This window comes from Vidua macroura, chromosome 5, assembly GCF_024509145.1.
Source record: "Vidua macroura isolate BioBank_ID:100142 chromosome 5, ASM2450914v1, whole genome shotgun sequence".
In the NCBI taxonomy this organism is placed as follows: Eukaryota; Metazoa; Chordata; class Aves; order Passeriformes; family Viduidae; genus Vidua; species Vidua macroura.
In genome coordinates this window covers 61,676,303-61,691,120 of record NC_071575.1, presented here as the reverse complement: position 1 = coordinate 61,691,120, position 14,818 = coordinate 61,676,303, and the positions used below count along the sequence as shown (strand labels likewise).

Sequence of the window (14,818 nt, the reverse complement as noted above, 5' to 3'; positions counted from 1 at the left end):
GGAAAACCTGCAACTCAATGACACCATTCCTTCTGATCTGCCTTTCCTAACAAAACCAACATCCCAAGCAGACAAATATAAGACAAGTCTCCCTACAGTGCAGAACAACAGCCTAAGAGCAAGAAACAGGAAAGCAATGAGAATGTGAGCTTAGTTCATCTGCCTTAATTTTTATCTCAGTGTTCCTTCTGAAGTTCATGAAAAAAATCACCTCTTAAAGATGTTTTTTAATCTAAAAATTCCATTTCTGTGATTAACTAAAACTCTCAGTTGCTTGAGTTCACATTGGCAAGTACCTGAGTGTTACTCTTGCATGCTAAGAGCAAAGATTTAGCAGCCTTGTTACATAGTCTCCCACACACAGGTCTAATTTTCAAAATTTTCATCTCCAGACACCAGAAACAGCTTTCTCTTCTAACTGCCCCACTTTGTCTCAACACAACCAGATGAAAAAGCTCCCATAAAAAGCGCAGTCCTTAGAACACAGGCCTGAGCTGCACCCGACATGGCACCATCATTCCAGTGGATGGCAAATTAAATGATAAAACATAGTATCAAAATAGCTATTGAAAAATCAAACTTGATAAAAATAGAAGTTTAAACTGCTGTTTTAATCAATGTTTGTATCAGGTAACTGTACACCAAATATTAAAGGACTATTTAGGACTAACGGCCTCATCAGTAGGCTCATCTATCAGCATGACCAGAACAAGAGAAGATCAATGTTTAGCTGGCACTCAAGTACAGCACGGCTTCAAAGCAGAGATCATATCAGCATCAAAGCACAGAGAAAAACAGTGGTTAGAATATAATACACTAAATTTCTAACGTTAGTATCCCTGATGATTCTAACAGAAACAGTAACCTAAATATTGTGAAGTCAATCACTGATTCTGAACAGAACACAAAATAACTTGCATTTTTAAGAAAAATGAAATGAGTGACTGATGAGAATCAGTTCCCAAAATATTCCCACATATGCTGCAAATTCAGTGGGATCTGCACAAAATACCAATAACTTCTATACAATTTTAAAGTGCATTTCATCTGTTTAAGAAAGTAATAAAATATCAGCTGAACACAGTGACTCATAATCAAATCAAACATTCTTGACAGTCATTCACAGCAAAGCACAAAGCAGTGAAAACTTGTCCTTTCCATTTCCAACTTGGATACATCCTGGTAAGGTACAGGCACTGCACTGCCTAAACACAAGGCTCTCTACATACCTGACCACTACAAGAAAATAAATAAAATGACACTTGAGAAGCTTCAGGAGTTCTTTGATCTCTTGATCAGAATCAGTACAGCTTTCAGCCTAGCAGGGTCACGTGGCAGTGTACTATCTCACAACAGTTCATTCTGCCAATGAACAAGGAAAAATCATGGATTTATTTTGGTCAATTCAGCATCTTATTCACATGCAGACATTAAAAAAACAGTCATTTTGATAAATGAATACCAGTCTTGTATTTCTTGGAAGACTTACTCAATTTTCCAAATCTGTAATGTTCGGATCGTCTTCACAGCATTCTACTATTTCAGATTTCCATTTCCTACATCTTTTGCAATTCCAACTTATTTACTGTGCACATGTATATCCACTTAAAAATCAACTTTATTTATCACCAAGGAATTCTTTCACAGATGAAGAATTAAATCATCACCCTCTAAAATAATACTTTATTTCTAATACTAGATAGAGTTAATATTTCAGTTAAAGTAGTATTGAAATATTCACTATAGTAACAAGGAAGGGAAAATCTGCATGCCAGCAGTACCTGTAACGAAAATGTTCTTTCAGAGTCAATTTTCAGGCATTTGGAGGTCTGGGGGTGACACAACACTGAGTAACACTTGTATGTAACACATGAAGTCAGTTGCTAGTGAAATGCAAAAGATCCAGTAACATTAAAAAAAAAAAATAGCTACCCCCTTGAAAGCTTTTTTTAGCAACTATAACAATGCAATTCTTTGCTAGCCAAAAATATGTACCAGGATCTAAGAAAACATCTAATTTTCTGCACATTATGTTATTAACTGGAACACCACGGCACGTGCAGGGAGATAGGAACAGCACCAATGGCGTCGGGCAGCTCTCCCCAGTCTGCACAAGAACAAGGGCCAAGAGAGACAACTAAAACACTGGAGATTTTAGCCAAAATAACAAAGATTTAAATATCACCAAAATCCAGAGAAGGGGGAAAAGCAATAAGCAAGGATTAATTTCAGTACAGCAGAACACATGAAAGATTTATTGCTGAAGCAAAAGTCTGAAAATGAAGTTGTATGCAGCAGGAATAAAGGCTATAGCATAGGACTGAAGCAAGGCCTTTGTCAGATTAATGACCAGTTTGGGAGGTGAAATTCTCAGAAAAAGTACTCCCCTCTCAAAGGACAACCTCATTAAAATGAACATACCATAGGGAGAGGACACTTCTTTTAAATCTTTTCTTTAAAAAGCAAGGAAAAAGTAAACAGTAACGCAGCCAGTCAGCCCAGACTGCAGACATCCGTAAATGCAAAGGGAGGTCTGGTAGCCATTGAAAATCCCAATATGGTTCAAATTCTGTCTGCAAGGAATTCTGCCTAAAGTGAGAACCTAGTCTGTCTCTAAAAACCAAAAGAATACATAAAAACTGCAAAAAAAAGCTGCCACTTTAAAAAATCTCTTAAAATTCTGAAAGTGGTAAGGAACAAATGGGTTGAATATGTGGGCACTTCAGAAGCAAAATCTCAGGACTAAGATACCTGAGCAAAAGTTCAAGACCACATCAGCCAAGAGCACTGAGCAGGTCTCCAAAAGGAAACAAAGTTCTACTCATAAGTGTAAAGTTGTATTTGCTCATCATTTTCAAAGATTTATTATTTCTGCCTGGACAGGGCCTATGCTGCAGAAAGTTGGCAGCTGTCCTGGGGGATGTATGTCCACACCTCACTAAAATCTGACAGGTTACCAAAAATTACTTGAACCTGAACAAATGGTCGGCATATGCACGACCAGCACACTGGTAAGATTGTTATTCTGAGTCAACTAAATAGTTTTGGGAGTTTGTTTTATGTGGTTTTTGTTTTAAAAAGCAGTATCTGGCAAAGCTGGTCTGGCTAAAGCTGGAGCACTCATCTATCCCACCTGCAGAGCTGCGTGCTTGGTGCAAGCTACAACCTGCAGCTCTGCTCTGTTGCTGTTCTACCATTGGCAGCACAGAGAACAGGAATGGCCAAGTAACTGTATATGGATGTTCATAAAGCCAGAGATTACAGGTGGAAGCATTATTTCCAGAAAATCCAGAAAACAATAAAGGGAGCTGAGACCACATCCCTGCTATAAGGAAGGCTCAAATTCTTACATGAACAAATTAATTTTTTCAGATCAGAATCTGCTAGAGCAATATCTTACCACATCACACATGAATAATTTGCTCACAGCAAAGGGGAAAGAAAGATCCCTGAGGCTGGAAAACTGGTAGTAATCTCTTAGCCAGCATTAAAAAAAACAGTAGTAAGACTTAAGGACATATTGGCCACATCCAAGAGACTCACATTTCTATTGCTTCTCTAATACATATTTATGGCTATGTAGGAGCAATGTTTAGCAATTCAAATATTGATTTAATTAATAATTTGACAGACCTATTTTGGATTAAACCAATCAGGGCACTTATCTAATAAATATCTGATTTTAGTACCACCTGTGAGTATGCAGTAAAATTCTAAATTTTAACAACCTATAAGGAAAAAAGCATTTACAACAGAAGGACCTCAGGTAGTTGAACTGGACATCGCCTGAAAATCACATTTTTCTATTGCTACAAATGAAGCTGAAGTGACCACTAATTGCATCAAAGTTTATAAACTGGGTACTTAAGGATGTACAACTTTCAAAAATGTAATACAGAAAACTCCTAACAAAAATCAGAGATACAGAGGGCTTTGGAAATAATAGGCCTTGGATCTGAAGTTTTACATATTTAGCTGAAGGACAGTCTGTAGGGCAGTTCACTGCTGTGTGCAGCTATCCAAGAGAGACGTATCATTCAGCTGTGTTTGAACTACACAGGAGTACAATACACAGAGAATAAATAGGCTAAACAGCAGAGTCACCAGATCAGATGCTGGCTAGCCTTGAAACTCTCTTCCCTCAGAACACAACCTAAAAGAATCCAAGTGTTCCACAGATGGGGAAAGAGAAGAGTTAACTTGGGCACTGCTATTATTTTGTCAATGAAACACCTCTTGCTTCCAAACTGTGACTCATGAAGAATCTTCCCACTACACATACTGGCAACATAGCCTCTCTATTGCCTGGCACTATCAGCACAGGGAGCAATTCAAATCCAGGTATGTCTGTGAATTAGAGACCACTGCCAAAGTTGAGGACTTTTTAGCTTGGTAAGTAACAACTTGAATATTCTTTTAATTGCAGTCAGACAACAGATTTGAGGGAGTGGTTGCTTTTTTGGCTTGTTTTGTGGGTTTGTTGGTTTTTTGGTTGAGTTTTTTTTTTTTTAATGTGAAGTGGAACTCTCTGAACTGTGCCCTGAGCTGGGCCAAGAGGCAAAGCCCAGCAGAGAGTTTGCTCCCTTGCACCTGATTGTCAGGAGAGATGCAAGCAGGTACTGGTAGCGCTCCTGGAGCCCACTGCGCATCCAACAGGTCTCCAAACAGACAGTTTGTCTCCCTGTTCCACATGAGTATCTGACAGCAGGAGTTTGGGGAGTGCCTGGAACAAGCACCCGTAAGGAATCGTGTGAAGGGAGGACTGATTCTGCCTTCTGACTAATCTGCATTTACAAAGATGCCTCAGCTCCACCTCAGTTTGCTACAGCTCCTGACCCTCAAGGTGGAAGGGCATCCTACGCATTAGTGGCAGGTAGAAACATAACCACTAAGAGAGGCAGCTGAACTGAATTATTTTTTGCAGACCCAAAAATAAAACCAATCTGTTATTATGAACCTTTATTAAGCGGCTCACATTTCAGTATAAATCACACTAAAAAGATTCTTAAAAAAGATATTTACACTACAGTGCTGACACATTTAAAATGAAAAAATTGGTATAAATAAGCTCTATGGAAAAGCCTGGAATTGTCAAAAAGAATTCTGGCTCATCTTACAAAAAATATATATGTTAAATGTCAGCTCTACTCTAAAACCTACAACTCAAAATTATTTAAAGACTTCTTTATGTTAAACCTGCAGTGTTTACAGTGCATCTGGCCCTAAGTGCTTTGATACTTCACAGTTATGGACAGGCACTGAGGAATGTTACAAAGCTACATAACTATTTTCTGTAACAGATGCGAAGACAAGTCACAAACTTGCCTCACAATTTATGATCTTTACATTATTACATCATTAACTTTAAAAAGGAATTTAAAACCATATATACAAATTTAGCACAAAAAATCATCCTCTCTTTGTCCATGCAATTTTGGATATGATGAGCTAGGTTGTCTTGTATCATCTGGACGTACGTGACCTCCAGAGCACAACTTGCCTTGTAAGTCCTTGTTGCCGGTTTCAAATTTAGAATCCATTTCCAACTTTAGTGATGTCAACTCAGCGTGACCCAGCCTAGCCTGAACATTCTGTCCCCCGACGTCATTAGGTGTCACTGTCTTTTCCGCAACATCAACATTCATGGGTTCTTCTTTTACTCTGAGAGATGCAAGAGGTTCATGTTTTATCGGCAAAAATTCCTGCTGCAGGTACTTGGTCTGCAAAGCATCTGGAAATTTGGTGTCTTCGGAGGTATCTTTGCTCACAGTACAAAGTCTGTCAGTCTGAAGTCCAACAACCGAAGACTTGGGGTCTGCAGAGGTCCCTGCTTCAACAGTATTTGTGTTTTGAGAGAGTTCTTCCTCTGAATGATAGAGCTTGAGCCGGATGTGCCAAGCCAAGCTACACACAGCTGAAACTGTTTTGAACTGGTGCACAACATTCCTTGGGATGAAATAAATGTCATTATCGAATAACTGGATTCTGGCATATCGAATGCCTTCCCTTCGCAGCTGATTAAGTTTTGCATCATCAACCCACTGGACACACTGTAGGGAAAAGGTGGGGAAAGGTGAAAACTCTGACTTAGTACTCAGAGGACACTGACCATCAGTTCTTAGTGTGCTTACCTGTGAGAGTGGAGGTTCATGCAAATCTAGCTGCATTCGCTGAACTACCTCCAAGAAGTCCTCAGCATGAAAACAAATTACATCTTTGGTTATACGAGGCTGCTCAGACCTACAGAAGAGTAAGAAGTGCACAGTCAGAGGATGAAACTACCATGCTGCAGAAAAATAACAAAAAGTCTGCAAGCAAGGATATAGCAAATTTTTTAACTTAAAAATCACAACAACTCTACCATAACCAACAATAAGAAAATAAATTGATCAGAACAGTTAACTCTAAAACACAACCTCATTAAACTGGTTAAACAAATTAACTACAATTTCTTTATAAGTGGAAGTAAAGGAAGCAATAAAAGGCCAACAAAACACACTATTTTTCATTTCTATTTTTAACTGGTCTCTTGGCTGCCTAGATGCTGTAGCTGTCTCAGATACACTTGGCTTACTCTGTCAGCACTCCAACACTGTGCACCCATCAGGTAACCTGAGCACGTAGCAGTCTGACTGGGAGCACTATGGCAATCACTGCTCAGCACCTCAGCCTCAAACTCCTTGCTCAGAGTTAGGAGTAAAAGCTGAACCTACATTAAGCTGCCACAATGCCAGTAATCAGCCAATACTGGCATCCTTCACAGAACATCCCTTTAAAAATACATCCCTATTTATGCTCACTAGAGAGAGCTACACAGGAACAAAGTCTGAATTCGGCTTTGTCTCCATATTCAAATTGTTAGGAGAAACATCTCTCCAAAGCATCTCTCCCAAAGAAATGCATACCATTAATACAGGTCCTCTGGAGATATAATCTAGAATCAGTTCACAAAAGGCAAAATCATCTACAATCCTTATAACTTCCTGATCTAAAGGCCAAACTCTGTTCCTCACTGAAAACATGTAAAAAAAAAGCTCCACAAACTTGCTTTTGAGGGATGTTTGCATTTTAGAAGGATTTTAAAAATTTAAATATGATTATACAAAGATTTCATTTATAAAGGATAAAGCTCATCTTGGAGTAGTTTTGCAAGGACAGTTTCTCAGCCAGAAAGAATCAGGTTAGAGATTTCTGTCCTTCCCCCTCTGGAGTCCCCTGGCTGACAGGAATGCAGCACCTCTGCCTGCAGTGGGCACAGGCTGCGCGTCCAGGCGCTGCCCACGGGGACCAGGCAGTGGAACCAGGGACCAGAATCTCCTGCTGCCCTCCTGCCTGTCCCACCTGCAGGGCCAGGCTGGTGCCTGCCACCCCTCCAGTACACCCCTCACCCCACTTCCACCCCTCCAAAACAGCGTACAAGTAGATGTAGAGGGCCTGGGGAGCAGCTGATGCAGCAGAGCTGAAACATTTCAGAATCTAACAGATGTTCAAGAGCCCTTTTTTAAAAGCAAGATGAGCACCTATTTTTATATAAAGATATATATGTCCTGTTATTACTGTTCTAGGAAGCAGGCAATGATGCACAAGCCTGTTCATTCAGGCTTTTTATACATAGGAGACATGTTTATTTTATTTAGGTCATGGCCTCAATAAAGCAAAAAATAACCCGTCTGAGGCTATTTTCAGGAAAAAAAAAACCCCAGATCAACTACTGAAAGTATGCTAGGGAGAATTTGAAGACCACATATTTTACTTATTAAAGGTTAAAATGTGTCTCTGTATTTTGATCTATATACTCCCGAGTTAAACACTGAAAGCAAAAAGCTTCAGAAACACTTCTAACCAGTGGTGTTAAAAACATTAACTACATTAATTTACCTTTCATAATGCAGGTATTTATTTTTAAAATATGAATTTGCCTTTGGAGTCCCCAGTATTTGTAAATGAAGTTAAAACTTAAAATCAATTGAAAGACTATTTTGCACACTTAGGGAACTTCCGTCCAAATCAATATGTTCTCCCAGCAGTGTCTATTCTGGTTTATGCATTGTCATTCCTAGTCTCAGTCCCTATATATCTGTCCAAGAGGATGATGGATCACCAGCTCTGTGCTGCAATTCTGTCACAGAACACAACATTCCTTTTGCAAACAACTGAAAAAAAATACCATCAGATAATTTTAAATTCTTCATTTGCAGATTTTATCTTCCACACAACTCTGAGATAATATTTTGCAAAACCTTTAGTTTAGGTATCAGATATCTACCCCCAAGCAAAACTATAGCACACAAGTTCAGTTAATGTCCAAAAAGACATTAAATGAAAACAAAACATAAGATAACTTCAGTAAAACCCTTTTAAGCCTCTACTAGAGAATTGCTAGAACTGGCTTTGGTAGTATTTTTTCCCCTTAACCTCATTCTTCAAAAGGATTTGATTCCTTTTGCTGTGACTTTTCAAAACAGATTCAAAACTAGAGGTTTCACCATTAATATTTCTGGCCTAATGCTTAAAGACTGGCAATATATAAAATTCCTATGATTATAAAGAGAAACACAATTTCGGTCTCTAGAACACAAACTTGAACGTTGCTTGCTGAAGCACAGGTTTCATTTTGCCAACAACCATGCTACAAAGTGCCTTTTGCTGTCCCTGTAAAAACCCACCCAAATTTCCCACATAAAAATCTTATAAATTTCCATAATTTAAAATTTCACTGGCACTTCATAAGCTCTAAAGCTTACTTGGTATCACCTATGAAAATGGCATTAAGTAATCAGCATGATCACACCTGCATTTATCAGATTTTAGTTCAATCCTTAAAATGTTTGCTAGCAATCGTCAGAGTTCTTCTGTAAATTGTAAATACTCAAAGCAATGAAAAGAAGATCATAGTACAGTAATTTTATAAAATACCTCCAATCATGATCCTGTCACACTTAGGAAAGGACAAATATTTTTTTTTTCTTCAAAATACCATGTTTAGTTTCCATGGCTGTCCTCTAGCACCACAACCTGCTTTTTGCTTTTCAACAGTTCTATTCCTCTGTTCTGAAAGACAACATTTATCCCACCTAGCATTTACATTCATTCCTATCAACTAGGAAATAAATCCTACTTTATTTAAATCTACAGCAACTTATAAAGCTTTTTTTTTTGCACACTCAATCCATTTTTACGGATTTAGTTCAGGCAGCCCAGGAATTGTTTTATTTTCCCCTCACAGAAAGCATTTTTACATACATTATCTCATCACTAGAACATGTGTATTTTTAGTGCCATAGTGCCTTAATCACCCCAGAATGTCTCCAGCTTTTCAGATTTGTTCAACTACTCAAACAGATCAAAAAAAGAAACAAAACTGAGGAAAAATAAAAACTAAATTTTTTGAAACTTTCATTCATGTTGTTTCCTTTAAAATAAATCCACCCACAGATTGCAAATTACAGCAAAACTAATACCTGAAATAATTTTAATGTGCTATATTAATCCATGATGCTTCATTATCATAAGCCCCATTAGTTCTCGTCATGTAAATACAAGTGGCTTTTCAAAATTACACAAAAGTGGAAAGGGAAAGCAGGAATTATAATTTAGGCCAAATCAAGCCTGAAATACCTCACTTTTACTGTGTTGCCTGTGTTGTATATTTTATTCCTCTCTATGTATCAGTTACAATTTTTTTATTCTGAATTAAGAGATACATTCAGTCTTTACACTGAAATGAAATGCTGATACTTCTTTTTTATTCCCCAAACTGAAGGACTTTCAAGTATGCTATAAAGCTACAGGATAAGAATGGGAAGTTCCCAGACACTTAAACTACTATCAATTCAACTTCTTGATCTTCACAAACATCCCAGTTTGGGGAGTGGGGTTTTGTTTGGTTTCTTTACCTCCTTTGCAAGTCCGTCTCTCAAATGTGCAAAGTGTAATTTAAAATACTCAGATCTACACAGTTATCTCAGCTCTTGCCCTGCCACCGCTCAATATTAATTCACCACAGCACAGTCAGAGCAAGCAGGAAGTTGAAGGCTCCCACTGTCATCAACCTAAAGAGGAAGCAAACTGAAAACCTCAGAGCCCAAGAGACAAACACATCTGAACAATCCAGTTCTTCCCAAATGACAATTATTCTACTTTCTATGTCAATGAACTCATACACTGTAACACAAATTCACATCATTTTATCCAAAGGGAATTCACTCTTCTAATTTCTAGACAGACAAAGAGAAGAGGTATTTATAGTGTTTACATATGCAAAGGTAACCTCCAAAACTAAGGTCATTCTTCACAGTCTAAAGATGTTGAAAAATGCCTCTTCGATCTGGACCAGGAAGCCCACATGGTTATGGGCTTTTTATTTAGTTAACACGTAAACAAGCTTCAAATGAGGCACATTTCATTTCCTGAATCTCACACAGGAATTCTAAAGACAGACATCAAAAATATCACCCAACTTCCAACAGGATTCTTCCTAGCTGAGCTTCCATAAATAAATCAAGGTTATTATAACAGCCATGACTTGGGAAGCAGAAGCATAAGAATTCTGCTCATCTCCAGACACCACAAAGAACTGCCAGAAGGTCTCTCCATGTGTACCTCTGCCACAGTAACAGTTTAGTCTCTATGCACCACTTGAAGCAAAATGAAGTGTGAGGTGTTTTTACATCTAACATGACCTCAGTAACAGCAACTCGATTATAGCAATTGAACTGTCACTGCAAGGTACCTTTCTGGTTTCAACCACACAGCAAAGCCACGTGCAATCTAAACAGGGCAGACAAACATCTAATGCTCAGCCAGCATCTACGAAGTCTTCATTGAATCTTTAATCCTAGATTAACCTATTCTGCACTCCCTTCCAATTATAAATGGCAATTCAGGCAAACGTTTTTCAGACACCTAGGTTAAGCCAATCAACACCTACCACTCCCCACAGTGCACAGCCTTCAACACTCCCACAGCAGCTGTGGTCTGTCGTTCAAAACCTTGTCCTATGTGATCTGCATGGGCTCGGGTCCGGTCTTCAAATAGCATTTCACGGGGTTCACTGGTTCGAGGTAGGTACTGCAAGTTTTTTATTTCATTGGTAGTTCTGCATAAGAAAAAGTAACAGTGATATAGAAATTTCTCTGAATTACCTAATTTCCATCATAACCAATAGTACTGCTCATCTACACAAAAGAAAACCCTCTTTTTTCCCCTCTATTTTAAATGGATTTTCTTGTAATTCAGTTTGTGTCCATTTTCTCTGTTCATGTCACCAGGCACTATTGAAATAAGTCCTTTTTACAACTTTCTGTGAAGTGCTTAAACACATTGATATGATCCCTCCGAGCATTCTTTTCTCAAGAGTAAATCCCAGTTCTCCCAGCAATTTATATTAAGATATAATATCAAACAGTAAAAGGTTTGGGATAAAATGAATTTGTAAAGAAAAAAACTACTAACCAGACATTTACCAAGTAAAATAATTAAACTTACCTCTTCCTTTTGAAAGGTGACTTTGGCATATCAGCCACAGGGATCATCTGTTCTCCTGGACGTACCCACATAATGGGACCATCATCACTGTCTTTACGACTCTCTAATTTTAAACTAGAAAGTGTTCCCCATGGCAGTGTACACTAATGGGAAATACAAGCCACAGTTTTCAAGTGAGTTACTTTAAAAAACCTGTTAAAAGCAGCCTTTATCTCTCATTTATTAGAACACTCAATTATCTAAACAAGTATCACATACTCTCAACTTTATTATTATAACAGCACTACAGAGCATGTTGTCCCCCTTCTCCCAGCCCATTCCCTTCTGTTCTTACTTTTAAGAAGGGTGATTCTTCCAACATATCAAGGAATTCAGGGAAGTAATCCCCCACTTCCTCATCAACTGCTCCAACCAGGCTGATCTGTCTCATTGGGCCAGCTCTATACGTACCATGAGAGTATGTTCTTTTTACCTACAAGTAGAATATGACAACAGAAGTTATACCGAGTCCTCTACTGTGCAAAATCTATATTCAATGAGCACCTGTAATGTCTATGCTTATGCTTTCTGAGATAAAAAGACTTTTTTTAGTCCTTCAGTCTTCAGTGTATTTAAGATTATTATGAAGTCAATTACTACAAACTCAAAGACAGAAGATCTTATTAAACATCCACAACAATTTGTATTTTATTTTAATACCTGAAGATAAACTGGAGTAACTATTTATTGCCTTTGAAGAAGATAACATTCCAAACCAGTAACTCTAAAAAGATATCAACGCATGTTACGCTCAGTAACTAGTCCGTAAGGATTCTTACCTGGATTACTCAAGTCTAGCTGAATTTCTACCTTTTTTCTTGCAACAGGCAGAACTCTTGAGTTACAAGTAATTTGACTCTAAACATTTCCTCTGCTACTCATCCTCTCCAGTACCGCCTCTTTGCAAGCACATTAACTGGAGCAAATTACAACAATGAACACAAGGCTCAAAGAGTTGGTACAGAAAGCAAGACAATAATCATCACTCCTTCATTTTTGCTGTGCTGTGCTAGCACATCTTGTGCTCCCTTCAAACTTTAACAGCTGTAACATTTACCTCTCATGAGAAATCTTCTACTGTGAAATTTTAACAGAAACACATTGTTTTAAGTTTTTTTCAACAATCTGATCTGTTGTGTTAGATCACCAAAATACTCAGGCATGAGATTGATGAGGATCATGTCCACTTTAAGCTTCTGATTTCCTGTTTAACAGGCTAAAAGACACTGGCATTATGAGATTAAATACAAAGAGATCAGAACAGAGGAAAGAGCAGATGGATTACTGCATACACCAAGTAAGGCTCCTGTATGGCACCTCTAGACATTCTGCATCCAAAGCAAGAAAAGTAAAAAAAGTGCAAGGAAAACAGTTAATGAAATACTGCTTAGTTATGGTCCTCACCAAACAGACCATCAACATTCCTAGCAGTTATGACAGCACAGAAGAGAGTTAACAGCAGTTCCTGAAAATAAAACATGGAACAAAACTGTGCCCTTCTGAGAAACTCAACTAATGTAACCAGATCTTTCCAGAAATGCAGAACCAAACACTGTTCTGATCATCCCAGTCATCTCTCATTCCTCCCAGCAAACAGATTTATGGCTAAAAGCAGGATTTTACAAAATGTCTTAGCTAATGCTACAGCAAGCCATCACAGACACATTGAAAAGAACAGTCCAGTTATATTCCCCCAGTCCTCAAATCCTTAGTCATACATTCCTGCAGGGCTTTTTTTTTTTTTCCAGAGGCAGCTGGTGATTTTGTGATAAAATATCATAAAACATTCATTTCTGCTGAATTTGCATCAGCTCAGTCCTCAGCTACACCTGCACTGGCACAAAGCATCAGGATCTTGTACAACTACAGTAATGAGCAAGGAAGAACCCTAAAACCACTTTCTGAAGCCACAGACACCCACAAATCTGTGACACTTTATTAAAAAGCCTAATATGCAAAAGGATGGTTCTTCAACTGACATAAGTAGCTTCATATTCTACCTCTCCAGTCCAAGATATTGGGATGCCATTTCCATCTACATCCCTGATTAAGGAGAACCATTTTTCTGCCTTTTTCCATGCTTCTTTATGCTACCTACTACCACTCTCCCAAGTAACAAGTCATAAGAGAAAATAGCCTGAAGTTGTGTCAAGGGAGGTTTAGATTAGATATTAAAAACATTTCTTCACCAAAAAAGTTCTCAAGCACTGGAATAAGCTCCCCAAGGAAATGTTTAGTCACCATCCCTGGAGGCATTTGAAAGATGCATAGATGTGGAATTTAAGGACATGGTTTAGTGACGGATTTGGCAAGATTGGCTTAACAGTTGGACTCTTAAAAAGGTCTTAAAGGTCTTTTTCAGCCTAAATCATTTTATGATTCATATAGAAGATGATAAACTGGTTGTGAAACTACTCCAAGTGAAAACTCTAAAAAGTCTCCTAAAAATACTAAGTTAAAGCTTGGAAAAGCTGTGAAGCTTCCAGCTGGATCAACCCACCCATTTGGCTTATATACCACTAGGTGTTGGCAATGAAACCTAAAGTCAGCAAAGTATTTAGCTGCAGCATAATGCTTACATTAAGAAGGATCAATTAAGAAATTTTTCATTTGTTCCCAAAAAAAAGAACATGTCACTGAAAGTTAAAACTGAAAAAAGAACACAATTTTTTCAGGCATTGTTTGTCCAACCCCTTTCACCCCCAGCTCTCCTGATCAACCACCCTCCCCTTGATCACAAGGCAGTACAATTGCTTCTCAAGATCCAGCTTAGGTGAAGAAATACCAACATGAATGCTTAAATAATGTCAAAGCTACAAACGATGAGTGGTTTATTCTGGCACCATATTCAGAATCACATAATTGCAAATACAGAATGAAATGTTTGAGTGATTATGAATTCTGTAGTGGCTTAACCCCAGGCAGCAGATACTGATCTTATACCCCCTGCTCACTCACCTCCCACAGTTGTGAGACACAGGAGAAAACAGGAACAGCAAGGAAATGTATGGGTCCAGATAAACACAGTTTATTCAGCAAAGACAAAACTGAAGAAGAAAAACCACCAAGTAGTGATTTCCACCACTCACCAGCTCCCACAAGCAGACTAATGCCCAGACTGTTGTCCAGCAGTGCCCAGCAATAGGCACCCTACAGCCAGCCCATCAGTTCCCTCAGGTTATTTTGCTGAGCCTGATGTTTTACAGCACAGAATATCCTCACAGTCAATTGGGACCAGCTGTCCCAGCCATGTCCCCTCCCAGCTTCTTGCCCACCCCAGCCTACTCACCAG

At 38.4% G+C, this 14,818-nt stretch overlaps 1 protein-coding gene across 1 annotated transcript in view; it reads right to left on the bottom strand.

Moving 5' to 3' along the window:
* Positions 1-592: 592 nt before the first annotated feature.
* RSBN1L (round spermatid basic protein 1 like) overlaps positions 593-14,818 on the bottom strand; it is a 45,291-nt gene continuing 31,065 nt past the window's right edge. Inside the window, exons 4-8 of the mRNA XM_053977384.1 lie at positions 11,822-11,959; positions 11,488-11,630; positions 10,931-11,098; positions 6,132-6,240; positions 593-6,050 (exon numbers count right to left, since the gene is read on the bottom strand). Coding sequence (XP_053833359.1) covers positions 5,397-6,050; positions 6,132-6,240; positions 10,931-11,098; positions 11,488-11,630; positions 11,822-11,959 — 1,212 coding nt within the window. The 3' untranslated portion in view covers positions 593-5,396. The remainder of the gene's footprint in view (positions 6,051-6,131; positions 6,241-10,930; positions 11,099-11,487; positions 11,631-11,821; positions 11,960-14,818) is intronic.